Here is a 17974-nt window from a genome sequence, read left to right on the forward strand (position 1 = left end):
GATTTGCGGAAGTGTTGCTAGGCGACGAGCGGGAATGAGTTCTGTCGTCATCCTGTTTTACCTAGGCTTTTTTTTTTTCATTTTGCGGATTACATACGGATGAACTGCGGAGGACATTTCACGGAACACAGTCCTGGAATTTGCGGACCAGAAAAACACTACGGTCGTGTGCATGAGGCCTAAGACTGGACCGGCAAGTGATAATTATGGGAAAGGATAAATGAAATACAATAAAACACCTTCTAGAAATAATTACGGGGATTCTTTTTGTGGACACCCCCTTTTCACTAAATGATCTAGACCAGTTTTCCTCAACCCACGGCTCTTCAGTTGTTGCAAAACTACAACTCCCAGCATGATCAGGGCATAAGGAGAATTGTAGTATTGCAATAACTGGCGACCCCCAGGTTGGAGATAAGCGGCGTTCATTGTCCATAGACATCAATGGAATTTTTTTTATCACAACTTTATATGATGCTCTTAGTTACACAAAGTCCCAGCAGTCATCACAGAAGGACCCCCACAATTATCTCAGGGGGGACCCCCAAACCAGAACCCATTGAAGTAGGACGTAATCACTATTAACTTTTGCTCTATAAACCAACACCTGATAACAGTCTGAGGAGGAACATGGTACATTGTCCCCTAGAAGTCAACAGAGCCTGAATACAGACGGATCTCTGCTTCCTGTCAGTGAATGGGAACATTGATTATTACATCCAAAGGCTGAAAACCCATCCACATCTAACTGACACAGCTGCTGGGGGCGTTACATTATACATTGTTTGATACATTGTAACAAGCCATTCACCTGTTACAAAATCAGGACAAGTATGTTCCCAGTTACTGACAGCAAGCAGAGATCGTGGAAATTGAAAAGAATTTAAACACAGAACAGAAAGTTACAGAACCTTTCATTTTTCCATGATCAAGCTTTATTTACAGAAGTCTGGACGGGTCCTTCTCCAGTCAGAGATGGTTCTATGTGCTGGGAGATTACCTGCGGCGGGGGTGACAGCCACCCCTAATATGTGCACAGAGTTGGTTGTATCTAAGCCCGCAGTATCGCACTGTCATCACTAATATGTGCACTGACTTAGGTGTATCTAAGCCTGCACTATCTCTCTGTCTCACCATTGTATGTGCACTATGTGTATCTAACGTAGCACAGTCCCCATCTCTCTCTATGTGCAATGAGTGGGGGTATCTAGGTCTGGATTGTTCCTCCGTTTCTCTACTCAATGCCTTGGCTGTAGTGTATCTAAGCCTGTACTGCCCCTCCGTTTCTCCAATGGCTTGAAGGTATCTCAGCCTGGACTATCCCTCCTTTTCTTCCCTCTGTGCAATGTCTTGTATCTAAGCCTGCACTGTCTTCTCTATGAGGATACTCAGCCTGGACTATTCCTCAGTCTCTCTCCCCTGTGGAAAGAGTTAAAAAACACAGGCGCCAACATGGTGCAGGTCACATTTGGTAAAGGTAGAACAAGACAATATGAAATGATAACTGCTCACCTATAGTTGTTGTGCTGCAACAAGCACAACAATGGTACAGATGTATAGGATGAAGCTGCAGCTGGGTTAGAAGAACCGGCCACCTGAATAGGGGAACCGCTGGGTATATATATATATATGCAAAAAATGGAGCTTCATAAAATAGCGTTGCTAACATCCAATGGAGGACAATCCAGTAGTTCAAAACAAGACTACAAGCTCCATTTTTTTTGCATATATATATATATATCTCTCCCCTGTGAACAGACCAGAGTGCATCTCAGCTCAGACCATCCCCTGACTGTGCAGTGTCTTGGGTGTATCTCAGCTCAGAGCGCGACCTAACTGTGCAGTGTCTTGGGTGTATCTCAGCTCAGACCATCCCCTGACTGTGCAGTGTCTTGGGTGTATCTCAGCTCAGAGCATCCCCTGACTGTGCAGTGTCTTGGGTGTATCTCAGCTCAGAGCGCGACCTAACTGTGCAGTGTCTTGGGTGTATCTCAGCTCAGAGCGCCCCCTGACTGTGCAGTGTCTTGGGTGTATCTCAGCTCAGAGAGCCCCCTGACTGTGCAGTGTCTTGGGTGTATCTCAGCTCAGCGCGCCCCCTGACTGTGCAGTGTCTTGGGTGTATGTATCTCAGCTCAGAGCGCAACCCTGACTGTGCAGTGTCTTGCGTGTATCTCAGCTCAGAGTGCCCCCTGACTGTGCAGTGTCTTGGGTGTATCTCATCTCAGAGCACCCCCTGACTGTGCAGTGTCTTGGGTGTATCAGCTCAGAGAGCCCCCTGACTGTGCAGTGTCTTGGGCATATATCAGCTCAGAGCGCCCCCTGACTGTGCAGTGTCTTGGGTGTATCTCAGCTCAGAGCGCCCCCTGACTGTGCAGTGTCTTGGGTGGATCTCAGCTCATAGTGCCCCCTGACTATGCAGTGTCTTGGGTGTATCTCATCTCAGAGTGCAACCCTGACTGTGCAGTGTCTTGCGTGTATCTCAGCTCAGAGTGCCCCCTGACTGTGCAATGTCTTGGGCATATCTAAGCTCAGAGCGCCCCCTGACTGTTCAGTGTCTTGGGTGGATCTCAGCTCAGAGCGCCCCCTGACTGTGCAGTGTCTTGGGTGTATCTCATCTCAGAGTGACCCCTGACTGTGCAGTGTCTTGGGTGTATCTCAGCTCAGAGCGCCCCCTGACTGTGCAGTGTTTTGGGTGTATCTCAGCTCAGAGCGCCCCCTGACTGTGCAGTGTCTTGGGTGTATCTCAGCCCAGACCGCCCCCTGACTGTGCAGTGTCTTGCGTGTATCTCAGCTCTGAGTGCCCCCTGACTGTGCAGTGTTTTGGGTGTATCTCAGCTCAGTGTGTCCCCTGACTGTGCAGTGTCTTGGGTGTATCTCAGCTCAGAGCGCCCCCTGACTGTGCAGTGTCTTGGGCGTATCTCAGTTCAGAGCGCCCCCTGACTGTGCAGTGTCTTGGGTGTATCTCAGTTCAGAGCGCCCCCTGACTGTGCAGTGTCTTGGGTGTATCTCAGCTCAGAGCACCCCCTGACTGTGCAGTGTCTTGAGTGTATCTCAGCTCAGTGTGCCCCCTGACTGTGCAGTGTCTTGGGTGTATCTCAGCTCAGAGCGCCCCCTGACTGTGCAGCGTCTTGGGTGTATCTCAGCTCAGAGCGCCCCCTGACTGGGCAGTGTCTTGGGTGTATCTCAGCTCAGAGCGCCACCTGACTGTGCAGTGTCTTGGGTGTATCTCAGCTCAGAGCGCCCCCTGACTGTGCAGTGTCTTGGGTGTATCTCAGTTCAGAGCGCCCCCTGACTGTGCAGTGTCTTGGGTGTATCTCAGCTCAGAGCGCCCCCTGACTGTGCAGTGTCTTGGGTGTATCTCAGCTCAGAGCACCCCCTGACTGTGCAGTGTCTTGGGTGGATCTCAGCTCGGACTGTCCTCCTGTCCTCCCCCCTGTGCACCGTCTGCAGGATTGTGTTTGAAGCACTCAGCTTTATATATTGCAGAATTGCCCAATAACCAAACATTCTTCTTGTAATCAGTGCGGGACGAGTTCTGGAGAATTTCGAGAGTTTTAAGGAAATGTTTAACGAAGAAGAATCCAACGGCAGGAAATCTCGAGGTTACGACAATGAAGCCGTCAGCGCACCCACGTGTCATTATCAATAAAGAAACGGGAGCAGGAAGATAATATGTGGAACATAAGGGGATAATATAATGACTAATGATCAGTCGCCCCCAACCTACGGCTCTCCAGCTATTGCTGAACTACTCCTCCCATCATGTCCTCACAACACTACAATAGGGCAGTGTTTCAACTCTCCGGAGGGGAATCAGAAGCCTACGGAGCACATTGCCGATATCTATCAGTCACATCTCCACCTCTGTTACTGGCATCAATGAACAGAACCCCTGACCCACAACCGGAGATAGGCTGGCCCGCCAGAGTACACAGGAGCCTCCAGGTGCGAGCTCTGACCCAGTAATGGGCCCCAAAGTTTTAGCAGAAGACGACCCCATTTGGAGAAATCACTGACCACCAGGGTCTATGGTTTATGAGATGATTCAGTAATAACCTGTTAGACCTTATTAATAGTCTGTCCTGCGGGTTCAGTGATGACAACAATGATTATAATGTCATCAAAGGGGATGGAGGAGGCCCCCAGAAGAATGTTCTCCAGCCCAAGGAACCCCAGTCTAATATAATGTCGGTCTCATATTTGGGTAAATACCAACGTCCTCCAGTAAAGACAAATGGGATAGAATATTTTATAATTCTACAAATCTACATGGCCCTGAAGGTTGTGTAACAAGGCCAGATTTTTAGTTCAAGAAGTTCAATGAGTTTGCGTTTTAGGGTTTGTACCAGTCTAAATCCTATAAAAGCCAAGCTGAGGTCATTATTCTTCACCCACCAAACGTTACTGTTGGCACCTCGTATTTGGGAAGGGAACAGCCACCATCCCACTATTCTCTCAACCAGGCCGACCACATAACCCAGACAATAACGACTCAGACAAGTCAGTTCCTTTAATGAGTGGGGGTCGGCCACTTTTTTTTTTTCTTATCCATCAACAGATGTTAAACCAATTATAACTGCCCATAGCTGGTGACCCGGTGGCATGTAACTCCCGGTGGTCCAAAACTACTGCCTTATAACTATCAACCACCAGCTGGGACCTAACAACTTCAAAAAGTCTCAGACGAAGACAATCAAGACTGACCTGTCCCCAAATCCGCCCCTATATGCATATATACGTATACACCTCAGGCCCTCAACCACCATCTGATGAGCAATCGTCATCTCCTGAAGGACTTTGATAACTGTTTCAGGACACTTAGGTGGAGCACACGATGCACAACCCTCAGTGGAGATGGAGAAAGTTGAATCTTCCACCCGGGCTCCACTGTGGAGCTCCATGGTCTCAGCATGTCCTTCAGTCTTTATCATATATCTTAAAGTTCTCAATGAGCAGTTGTTTTTAGATAAAATTGTAAAGTCAATATTAGGTTTAGTACTTGGGACACATTATTTTGACATGCTGGAGACGTTCTCGCCTTGTGCGGCCATCACTTTATGACTGAACTGTCATTGCTCCTGGTTGTTCCCTCTTCACAGAGGCGGCACTCACAGGTGACTGGAAAAACATCTTTTGACAGGGCAACATTGACCATCACTAAGCTTTCCATTATGACCCATATGACCCCACTGCTAATATCGTCATGCCGAATTAAAGGCATTAGTTAAAACAGGTGTGAATGAAATGGACGAAACATACTTTTTGATGGGCTTTGTATTTTGATATTTTACCTACATAAGTGGGAAATTATGCACATTTTTCCAGAGGCAGCTGGAACCGGAATAAGTGACCTGAGTGAATAATTGTACAGTGTAATTGCCCTTTGGAATGAGAGATGATGGTGTATAACATGAATGCTTTATATCACAGGTGTAATACATTATCATTCGGCCCAAGAAAAATGGTTGGAATGCACCATGACCACCATCACCACTTCAACTTTATTGCTACCATCGCCACCATGACCACCATCATGCTCGTCAATTTAATCTTAACAATCCCCTCCATGACCACAAACAACTACATTTAATCCATCATCACCATAAACTCTATCAATACCATGAACTCCATCACGACAATGAACGCATTCACTACCATCAACTCCATCTCCAGAATCAACTCTATCAATGGCAAGAACTCCACGACCACCATCAGCTCCATCACCACCATTAGCTCTATAAATACTATGAACTCTATCACCACCATCAATTCTATTAGTACCATGAACTTCATCACCATGAGGACCACCATCGATTCCATCATTACCATTAACTCTATCACTACCATGAACTCCATGACCATATCAACTCAATCAATACCATGAACTCTATGACCCCCATGACCACCATCAACTCTATCACTACCATTATCTACATTACCACCATGACCACCATGATCTCCTTCACCACCATGACCACCAATCATTTCATCACCACCATCAACTCTATCACTACCATTATCTTCATCACCACCATGACCACCATCACCTCTATCACTGCCATGAACACATTCAACTCCATCACCAATATGATCACCATTAACTGTATCACTACCATGAAATTCGTCACCACCATGGGCATACTGCGGCTGCCAACCATGCCGGGAGTTGCAGTTTTGAAACAGCTGGAGAGCCACAGATTGGAGACCACTGTTGTAGAGAATCATCTCTGCTGGCTTTATCTAATACCCATGACCAAGACGGCGAAGAGGTTGACCACAAATAGTTACATATTGGTACCATTGTGTAAGAAGCGATTGGATTGTGACATCTTGTGTCACCAAAGACGTTTTCTGTAATATTCACCCTTGTGGGACATGAAGGAATGACTCTCCGGTGGATATCCCTCCATGAATCAGCCGCTTCAGTTCAATTTATAGCAGAGATGGATTTTACGTCTAAAGTTCTTGGTTCTGGATTATCGGATAAAATGTGAGTAACCCTTTACTGTAGAGATAGAGAACCCTGAGGAACATAGCTACGACTTCTGTTCTTGTGAGAATTTAAAATATTTAGCATTTCTGTCTTAGGGTCAGTTCACACAGATTTTTTTCACACGTTTTTTGATGCGGAAACCGCCTCGGAAAAGGCGCCAAAAAACTACCGAAAATTCCTCCCATTGATTCCAATGGGAAGTGGATGTGTTTTTTCCCCGCGAGCGGTAAAACCAGCTGACGTGAGGATGAAGCAACATGCCCTATCTTCGGGCGTTTACGTCTCTGACCTCCCATTGACATCAATGGGAGGTAGAGAAAGCTTTTTTCGCTGCGCTTTTGCCCACGGCGCTCAATTGAAGCTGGCGAAAAGCGTGGCAAACGGCGTGCAGGTAGAGCAAAAGCTTCCTCAAAATCAGAATTTCTAGAATATCTGATGCTGGATCGAAGAAATGATGCTGAAACTCTTGAGATAATAAGATTGTGCAACACTATAATGGGACATGAAATATTAAAATCGCTTCTCCTGGCAAATTTTACATTGGAAGCATCGGTCGAGCCGGACGGGCAGTCGACTCGACACGGAGATGGAATTGTTCTTTATCTGAAGATTTATGAGTTTTCCTTATTATTTTATGTTTTCCTGGAAATCTCTTGTCAATCTTTCCGGAAACTGAATTAGCGATGTCTCCGATCTGCTTAAGTCAATGTTTGGAGAACCTCGTTGATATCCGGGTGTTTGACTTCCTATTGGCTGGAGCACAAATCGGGTGTGAAATTCTCTTTACCAGCCAACTCCATTCTATAAGACGCTTCTCTCACACTAAAGAGTAACTGTGAGACATATCAGACGTTGTGATCGGTGGGGTCCGGGCTCTGAGACCTCCACGATCACTGACATTGCAGAAGGTCTCAGGTAAGTGGCCTGCGACTTCGGTTGTGATCGGCGCTCCTCGTTAGGCGTCTTCAGCCTGACAAGAAGCGACGATTACAGCCCGAGATGCAAAGCTCTCAGCTGAGATTCAACGGGGCTGAGCACCCGCACCCCCACCGATCAAAACCTCTGATATGAAACGTTTTTTTTTTTAAATACAATTACTCTTTAATTCAACAAGGGATTTGACCTTCTATAAATATTAACAACTATGGATATGCTGGACCACCTTCTGACTGCTGTGACTCCAGTTTTCCTGCATTGTCTGTTGGAGTCTGAGGAAGACTGAAATTGTCCTCAGCCATGGGTAAATGTCAATGCTGTAGATACCCCGTGGCTAGCGACATACCCTGTGAGAATCTGCACATGGTTTCATACAGAGCCGTAGGTATAGAGGTAGCAGTCATAGCCGGGTCCCGGTGCCGGAGGGGGTCAAAAGACCTGTCTGCCACATAAGAAGACGCCGATATTATAAATTGCACATGGTAGGTGGGGGGGTCCTGTTACAAATTTTTCATTGGGGTGCAGGAGCTTTAAGTTACACCTACGTCTCCTACTTGGAGTAGGTAGAGGGTCTCAAGCAGAGAAGAATGTGGGAGAGGGTCATGAACCAAGTAGAGTGCCCTCAATAAGAGTAATGCTAGTAGAGTGCCCTCAATAACAGTACTGCTAGTAGAGTGCCCTCAATAACTATACTGCTAGTAGAGTGCCCTCAATAACAGTACTGCTAGTAGAGTGCCCTCAATAACAGTACTGCTAGTAGAGTGCCCTCAATAACAATACTGCTAGTAGAGTGCCCTCAATAACAGTACTGCTAGTAGAGTGCCCTCAATAACTATACTGCTAGTAGAGTGCCCTCAATAACAGTACTGCTAGAAGAGTGCCCTCAATAACAGTACTGCTAGTAGAGTGCCCTCAATAACAATACTGCTAGTAGAGTGCCCTCAATAATAATACTGCTAGTAGAGTGCCCTCAATAATAATACTGCTAGTAGAGTGCCCTCAATAATAATACTGCTAGTAGAGTGCCCTCAATAATAATACTGCTAGTAGAGTGCCCTCAATAATAATACTGATAGTAGAGTGCCCTCAATAATAATACTGCTAGTAGAGTGCCCTCAATAACAGTACTGCTAGTAGAGTGCCCTCAATAACCATACTGCTAGTAGAGTGCCCCAATAACAATATTGCTGGTAGAGGGCCCTCAATAACTATACTGCTAGTAGAGTGCCCTCAATAATAATACTGCTAGTAGAGTGCCCTCAATAATAATACTGCTAGTAGAGTGCCCTCAATAATAATACTGCTAGTAGAGTGCCCTCAATAAAAATACTGATAGTAGAGTGCCCTCAATAATAATACTGCTAGTAGAGTGCCCTCAATAACAATACTGCTTGTAGAGTGTCCACAATAACAATACTGCTAGTAGAGTGCCTTCAATAACAATACTGCTAGTAGGGTGCCCTTAATAATAATACTGCTAGTAGAGTGCCCCAGATGATAATACTGCTAGTAGAGTGCCCTCAATAACAGTACTGCTAGTAGAGTGACCTCAATAACAGTCCTGCTAGTAGAGTGCCCTCAATAACAGTACTGCTAGTAGAGTGCCCTCAATAACAGTCCTGCTAGTAGAGTGCCCTCAATAATAATACAGCTAGTAGAGTGCCCTCAATAACAGTACTGCTAGTAGAGTGCCCCCAATAATAATACTGCTAGTAGAGTGCCCCAATAATAATACTGCTAGTAGAGTGCCCTCAATAATAATACTGCTAGTAGAGTGCCCTCAATAATAATACTGCTAGTAGAGTGCCGCAATAACAATACTGTTAGTAGAGTGCCCTCAATAATAATACTGCTAGTAGAGTGCCCTCAATAACAATACTGCTAGTAGAGTGCCCTCAATAACAGTACTGCTAGTAGAGTGCCCTCAATAACAGTACTGCTAGTAGAGTGCGCTCAATAACAGTACTGCTAGTAGAGTGCCCTCAATAACAGTACTGCTAGTAGAGTGCGCTCAATAACAGTACTGCTAGTAGAGTGCCCTCAATAACAATACTGCTAGTAGAGTGCCCTCAATAAAAATACTGCTAGTAGAGTGCTCTCAATAACAATACTGCTAGTAGAGTGCCCTCAATAACAGTCCTGCTAGTAGAGTGCCCTCAATAACAGTACTGCTAGTAGAGTGCCCTCAATAACAGTACTGCTAGTAGAGTGCCCTCAATAACAATACTGCTAGTAGAGTGCCCTCAATAAAAATACTGCTAGTAGAGTGCTCTCAATAACAATACTGCTAGTAGAGTGCCCTCAATAACAGTCCTGCTAGTAGAGTGCCCTCAATAACAGTACTGCTAGTAGAGTGCCCTCAATAACAATACTGCTAGTAGAGTGCCCTCAATAACAATACTGCTCTTTCTGAGCTTGGTGGTTTAAGTGGCTTGTGAACTAAGTGGAGTTCTAAAACCGGATTGTGTTGCTGTACTTCTGTATTGTGTTGCTGTATTTCTGTGTTTGTGAATCTGTTTTGATTGCTAGCAAATAGAAGATAGCAAAAACTCACACAATTTAAAAAAAAAAAAATTGTAAATTTTTTTTTTTTTCCCTTGCAGATTCGTTCCAGCTGAGCAGCTGACGAGGGGGAAGGGGTTAACTGGACACAGGTGGTATAAATTAGTCAGCAGACCTCATTTTGAGCTTGCTCTTTCTGAGCTTGGTGGTTTAAGTGGCTTGTGAACTAAGTGGAGTTCTAAAACCGGAGTTGAAAAGAGGAGTTGAAGCCCCAGTAAGTACTCTTCTTTTCTTTGACAATTGTTCGCTGTTTTGGTGTAACTTGGATAATGGATAGCAAGATTGGAGGTTTTCTTCAGTGCACAGTTTGTCATATGTATACACGACTGGAGCCGGAGTTCCAGGGTGAATATCTCTGTGGCAGATGTGAGCATGTTGTTCACCTGGAAGCTCGTATTAGAGATCTGGAGGAGCAGAATGCAACACTGAGGAGGATAGACAATTTTGAGCGGAGCTTGCTGCTCACAGAGCATGCAGTTAGTGGGTTAGAACTGGAGGGTGAAGACATGGGTGAGCAGGATCAGGTAAGTAGCTGGGTTAATGTAGTTAGGGGCAGTAGAAAGGGGTCAAAGACAAGGAAGGCCGATCCGGTTTCTGGCATTCCAAGCAAAATTGCCAGGTTGGGTGATGATGCGAGGGTGTCAGTCTCAGAAATGGCAGCCCTAGTGGATACTGATCTCCCTAACAGCCGGGAGAACAGCCCAGCTAGTAGTCGGCGGGATGGTAATGCAGGTAAGCCAAGACAATTGATAGTTGTAGGGGAGTCTATAATCAGGAAGACGGATAGAATTATTTGTCGCCAAGACCACCTCAACCGAATGGTTTGCTGTCTCCCTGGTGCCAGGGTTCGGCATGTGGTGGAACGGGTGGACAAATTGCTGGGAGGGGCTGGTGATGATCCAGCTGTCGTGGTCCATGTCGGTACCAACGACAGAATAAATGGTAGGTGGAGGAGCCTTAAGAATAATTTTAAAGAACTAGGCTACAAGCTGAAGGGAAGGACCTCCAAGGTTGTATTCTCAGGAATACTGCCTGTGCCATGCGCATCACAGGAAAGACAGCGGGAGCTCAGGGAGTTAAATGCATGGCTGAAGTCTTGGTGTAGAGGAGAAGGATTTGGGTTCCTAGAGCACTGGGCTGACTTTTCATTGGGGTACAAACTGTATTCTGCAGATGATTTGCACCTAAATGGAAGGGGGTCCGCTGTGCTGGGGGAGAGAATTCTAGCTGGGGTGGCGGAGTATTTAAACTAGGGCTGAGGAGGGAGGTCAATGTAGAAAAAAAAGGGGTAGCCAGGTTAGAGAGGGGTCAGACTATATTGGTGGGGGGAGAAACAGAATGTGGGGAGAGGACTGGACAACAGGATAAGGAGATCCTTTCGTTACAAAACATCAGTGTAAATAAAAAGGACCGATTAATGTCAAATCACATTTCTGATAATAAAAGTGAAAAACTGACAGGCAAGTTAAAGTGTATGTTCACAAATGCCAGAAGTCTAGCAAGCAAAATGGGGGAGCTGGAGGCCTTGATACTGGAAGAAAATATAGATATAGTTGGTGTTGCTGAAACATGGCTGGACTCTTCACATGACTGGGCTGTAAATCTACAGGGTTTTACACTTTTTCGTAAAGACAGGACAAATAGGAAAGGTGGTGGTGTATGTCTGTATGTGAGAAGTGATATGAAGGCGAGTGTGAAAGAGACAATAGTGGGTGAAGACTGTGAGGAGGTTGAAACCTTGTGGGTGGAACTAGAAAGGGAGGTAAACACTGAAAAAATTACTTTTGGTGTAATCTATAGACCCCCCAATATAACTGAGGAGATGGAAGGTCAGATATATAAACAGATGGAGTGGGCTGCACAGGCGGGTACTGTAGTGATAATGGGAGATTTTAATTTCCGCGATATTAATTGGTGTCATGGTTCGGCTTCAACTGCAAAGGGGAGACATTTCCTCAACCTGTTGCAGGAAAATTTTATGGGCCAGTTTGTGGAAGACCCGACTAGAGGTGAAGCTCTGTTGGATCTGGTCATTTCTAATAATGCAGATCTTGTTGGGAATGTCAATGTTCGTGAAAACCTCGGTAACAGTGATCATAATATAGTTACATTTTACCTATACTGTAAAAAACAAACGCAGGCTGGGAGGGCAAAAACATTTAATTTTAAGAAAGCCAATTTCCCCAGGATGAGGCGGCAATTCAGGATATAGACTGGGAAGAACTAATGTCAAATAATGGAACAAATGATAAATGGGAGATTTTCAAATCTACTTTGAGTTATTATAGTGCAAAATTTATTCCTACAGGTAATAAGTATAAACGACTCAAATTAAACCCCACATGGCTTACACCTTCTGTGAAAGGGGCAATACACGACAAAAAAAGGGCATTTAAAAAATACAAATCTGAGGGTACAGCTGTAGCCTTTGTAAAATATAAAGAGCTTAATAAAATCTGTAAAAATGTAATAAAATCAGCAAAAATACAAAATGAAAGGCAGGTGGCCAAGGATAGTAAAACAAATCCTAAAAAATTCTTCAAGCATATAAATGCAAAAAAGCCAAGGTCTGAACATGTAGGACCCCTAGATAATGGTAATGGGGAGTTGGTCACAGGGGATCAAGAGAAGGCAGAGTTACTAAATGGGTTCTTTAGCTCTGTATATACAACTGAAGAAAGAGCAGCTGATGTAGCCGGTGCCAGTGCTGAGGAGCTGATGTAGCCGGTGCCAGTGCTGAGGAGCTGATGTAGCCGGTGCCAGTGCTGTTAATATATCAGTTGATATACTGAATTGGATGAATGTAGAGATGGTCCAAGCTAAATTAAATAAAATAAATGTGCACAAGGCTCCGGGACCAGATGGGTTACACCCTAGAATTCTTAAAGAGCTTAGTTCAGTTATTTCTGTCCCCCTTTTCATAATATTCAGAGAATCTCTAGTGACTGGTATAGTGCCAAGGGACTGGCGCAGGGCAAATGTGGTGCCTATTTTCAAAAAGGGCTCTAGGTCTTCCCCGGGTAATTATAGACCAGTAAGCTTAACATCCATCGTGGGGAAAATGTTTGAGGGGCTATTGAGGGACTATATACAGGATTATGTGACAATAAATAGCATTATAAGTGACAGACAGCATGGTTTTACTAAGGACAGAAGTTGTCAAACTAACCTAATCTGTTTTTATGAAGAGGTGAGCAGAAGACTAGACAGAGGGGCCGCTGTGGATTTAGTGTTTATATGAGAGGTAAGCAGAAGTCTAGACAGAGGGGCCGCTGTGGATTTAGTGTTTTTGGACTTTGCAAAGGCATTTGACACTGTCCCCCATAGACGCCTAATGGGTAAATTAAGGACTATAGGTTTAGAAAATATAGTTTGTAATTGGATTGAGAATTGGCTCAAGGACGTATCCAAAGAGTTGTGGTCAATGATTCCTACTCTGAATGGTCCCCGGTTATTAGTGGTGACCCCAGGGTTCAGTGCTGGGACCACTATTATTCAACTTATTTATTAATGATATAGAGGATGGGATTAATAGCACTATTTCTATTTTTGCAGATGACACCAAGCTATGTAATATAGTTCAGACTATGGAAGATGTTCATGAATTACAGGCAGATTTAAACAAACTAAGTGTTTGGGCGTCCACTTGGCAAATGAAGTTTAATGTAGATAAATGTAAAGTTATGCACCTGGGTACGAAAAACCTGCATGCATCATATGTCCTAGGGGGAGCTACACTGGCGGATTCACTTGTTGAGAAGGATCTGGGTGTACTTGTAAATCATAAACTCAATAACAGCATGCAGTGTCAATCAGCTGCTGCAAAGGCCAGCAGGATATTGTCGTGTATTAAAAGAGGCCTGGACTCGCGGGACAGGGATGTAATAATGCCACTTTACAAAGCATTAGTGAGGCCTCATCTAGAATATGCAGTTCAGTTCTGGGCTCCAGTTCATAGAAAGGATGCCCTGGAGTTGGAAAAAATACAAAGAAGAGCAACGAAGCTAATAAGGGGCATGGAGAATTTAAGTTATGAGGAAAGATTGAAAGAATTAAACCTATTTAGCCTTGAAAAAAGAAGACTAAGGGGGGACATGATTAACTTATATAAATATATTAATGGCACATACAAAAAATATGGTGAAATCCTGTTCCTTGTAAAACCCCCTCAAAAAACAAGGGGGCGCTCCCTCCGTCTGGAGAAAAAAAGGTTCAAGCTGCAGAGGCGACAAGGCTTCTTTACAGTGAGAACTGTGAATTTATGGAATAGCCTACCGCAGGAGCCGTCACAGCAGGGACAGGAGACACCGCAGGAGCCGTCACAGCAGGGACAGTAGATGGCTTTAAAAAAGGGTTAGATAATTTCCTTGAACAAAAAAATATTAGCTCCTATGTGTAGAAATTTTTCCTTCCCTTTTCCCTTCCCTTGGTTGAACTTGATGGACATGTGTCTTTTTTCAGCCGTACTAACTATGTAACTATGTAACTATGTAACTATGTAGAGTGCCCTCAATAATAATACTGATAGTAGAGTGCTCTCAATAACAATACTGCTAGTAGAGTGCCCTCAATAACAGTACTGCTAGTAGAGTGTCCTCAATAACAGTACTGCTAGTAGAGTGCCCTCAATAATAATACTGCTAGTAGAGTGCCCTCAATAACAGTCCTGCTAGTAGAGTGCCCTCAATAATAATACAGCTAGTAGAGTGCCCCCAATAACAGTCCTGCTGGTAGAGTGCCCTCAATAATAATACTGCTAGTAGAGTGCCCTCAATAACAATACTGCTAGTAGAGTGCCCTCAATAACAGTCCTGCTAGTAGAGTGCCCTCAATAATAATACTGCTAGTAGAGTGCCCTCAATAACAATACTGCTAGTAGAGTGCCCTCAATAACAGTACTGCTAGTAGAGTGCCCTCAATAACAGTACTGCTAGTAGAGTGCCCTCAATAATAACACGGCTAGTAGAGTGCCCTCAATAACAGTCCTGCTAGTAGAGTGCCCTCAATAATAATACTGCTAGTAGAGTGCCCTCAATAATAATACTGCTAGTAGAGTGCCCTCAATAATAATACTGCTAGTAGAGTGCCCTCAATAACAGTCCTGCTAGTAGAGTGACCTCAATAATAATACTGCTAGTAGAGTGCCCTCAATAACAGTACTGCTAGTAGAGTGCCCTCAATAATAATACTGCTGGTAGATTGCCCTCAATAACAGTCCTGCTAGTAGAGTGCCCTCAATAATAATACTGCTAGTAGAGTGCCCTCAATAACCATACTGCTAGTAGAGTGCCCTCAATAACAGTACTGCTAGTAGAGTGCCCTCAATAACAGTACTGCTAGTAGAGTGCCCTCAATAACAATACTGCTAGTAGAGTGCCCTCAATAATAATACTGATAGTAGAGTGCTCTCAATAACAATACTGCTAGTAGAGTGCCCTCAATAACAGTACTGCTAGTAGAGTGTCCTCAATAACAGTACTGCTAGTAGAGTGCCCTCAATAATAATACTGCTAGTAGAGTGCCCTCAATAACAGTCCTGCTAGTAGAGTGCCCTCAATAATAATACAGCTAGTAGAGTGCCCCCAATAACAGTCCTGCTGGTAGAGTGCCCTCAATAATAATACTGCTAGTAGAGTGCCCTCAATAACAATACTGCTAGTAGAGTGCCCTCAATAACAGTCCTGCTAGTAGAGTGCCCTCAATAATAATACTGCTAGTAGAGTGCCCTCAATAACAATACTGCTAGTAGAGTGCCCTCAATAACAGTACTGCTAGTAGAGTGCCCTCAATAACAGTACTGCTAGTAGAGTGCCCTCAATATAATACTGCTAGTAGAGTGCCCTCAATAACAGTCCTGCTAGTAGAGTGCCCTCAATAATAATACTGCTAGTAGAGTGCCCTCAATAACCATACTGCTAGTAGAGTGCCCTCAATAACAGTACTGCTAGTAGAGTGCCCTCAATAACAGTACTGCTAGTAGAGTGCCCTCAATAACAATACTGCTAGTAGAGTGCCCTCAATAATAATACTGATAGTAGAGTGCTCTCAATAACAATACTGCTAGTAGAGTGCCCTCAATAACAGTACTGCTAGTAGAGTGTCCTCAATAACAGTACTGCTAGTAGAGTGCCCTCAATAATAATACTGCTAGTAGAGTGCCCTCAATAACAGTCCTGCTAGTAGAGTGCCCTCAATAATAATACAGCTAGTAGAGTGCCCCCAATAACAGTCCTGCTGGTAGAGTGCCCTCAATAATAATACTGCTAGTAGAGTGCCCTCAATAACAATACTGCTAGTAGAGTGCCCTCAATAACAGTCCTGCTAGTAGAGTGCCCTCAATAATAATACTGCTAGTAGAGTGCCCTCAATAACAATACTGCTAGTAGAGTGCCCTCAATAACAGTACTGCTAGTAGAGTGCCCTCAATAACAGTACTGCTAGTAGAGTGCCCTCAATATAATACTGCTAGTAGAGTGCCCTCAATAACAGTCCTGCTAGTAGAGTGACCTCAATAATAATACAGCTAGTAGAGTGCCCTCAATAACAGTCCTGCTAGTAGAGTGCCCTCAATAATAATACTGCTAGTAGAGTGCCCTCAATAACAGTACTGCTAGTAGAGTGCCCTCAATAATAATACTGCTAGTAGAGTGCCCTCAATAATAATACTGATAGTAGAGTGCTCTCAATAACAATACTGCTAGTAGAGTGCCCTCCATAACAGTACTGCTAGTAAAGTGCCCTCAATAATAATACTGCTAGTAGAGTGCCCTCAATAACAGTCCTGCTAGTAGAGTGCCCTCAATAATAATACAGCTAGTAGAGTGCCCTCAATAACAGTCCTGCTGGTAGAGTGCCCTCAATAACAGTACTGCTAGTAGAGTGCCCTCAATAACTATACTGCTAGTAGAGTGCCCTCAATAACTATACTGCTAGTAGAGTGCCCTCAATAATAATACTGCTAGTAGAGTGCCCTCAATAACTATACTGCTAGTAGAGTGCCCTCAATAATAATACTGCTAGTAGAGTGCCTTCAATAATAATACTGCTAGTAGAGTGCCCTCAATAACAGTACTGCTAGTAGAGTGCCCTCAATAATAATACTGCTAGTAGAGTGCCCTCAATAACTATACTGCTAGTAGAGTGCCCTCAATAATAATACTGCTAGTAGAGTGCCTTCAATAATAATACTGCTAGTAGAGTGCCTTCAATAATAATACTGCTAGTAGAGTGCCCTCAATAATAATACTGCTAGTAGAGTGACCTCAATAATAATACAGCTAGTAGAGTGCCCTCAATAACAAGTCTTTCCATCCTCATATAAGAGGAGAATTGAGGACCAATTACTGGGAGTTCCTTTATCTTATGGAGATCTGGTCCTTGTACCCCAGTATAATCCACAATACCGCACATTACTGGTGAACAAACCTATAAAAGTACAAGTTAGAATGTGCTGCTCACCTCAGGGGGCACAGCCAGAAGTTCATAGACTACTTCTCCATCAGATTCAGTGTTGTAGAGGGCAGTAGCCTCCGAGATATAAACCCCTCGCTGTGAGTCGCTGCTGCTGGTCGGTGGTGGAAGCGCGCGTCCTGCGGTTTGTAATGCGGCTGCGGCTAATAACGCAGCGGAGAGGAACCAGGCGGCCATGGTCTCAGCACCTGCTGCAGTACGTGTGGCAGAGCTCTGATACCTGCACGTCACAATGAGTCCACGCTGACGGAAGACTAAACCCTGCAGATGCTCAGTCCAGATATAAGTCTCCTACATGGCACGTGCAGCAGTAATGTCATTAATATTCTGCAGGTAATTAGACCGTTTCCTTGTCTTCATCTATTATCCTCTGTGTATAGATCACCACGTATGAGACACCTGAGGAGCATGAGAGGCTAAAAGTGGATGTTCTACATAAGTCATTGGTAACGTGCGCCTGCTATTATATTTTGGCTCTTCTTTTTTTGGGCACAGCTGTGATCAGTGACTCCA

General features: G+C 44.4%; 1 protein-coding gene across 1 annotated transcript in view; it reads right to left on the minus strand.

Moving 5' to 3' along the window:
- The window catches only part of LOC142652633 (cathelicidin-1-like), a 31900-nt gene extending 14262 nt beyond the window's left edge, over positions 1-17638 (minus strand). Inside the window, exon 1 of the mRNA XM_075828292.1 lies at positions 17450-17638. Coding sequence (XP_075684407.1) covers positions 17450-17638 — 189 coding nt within the window. The remainder of the gene's footprint in view (positions 1-17449) is intronic.
- Positions 17639-17974: the final 336 nt, after the last annotated feature.

The sequence above is a fragment of the Rhinoderma darwinii genome, chromosome 5, assembly GCF_050947455.1.
Source record: "Rhinoderma darwinii isolate aRhiDar2 chromosome 5, aRhiDar2.hap1, whole genome shotgun sequence".
NCBI lineage: Eukaryota > Metazoa > Chordata > Amphibia > Anura > Rhinodermatidae > Rhinoderma > Rhinoderma darwinii.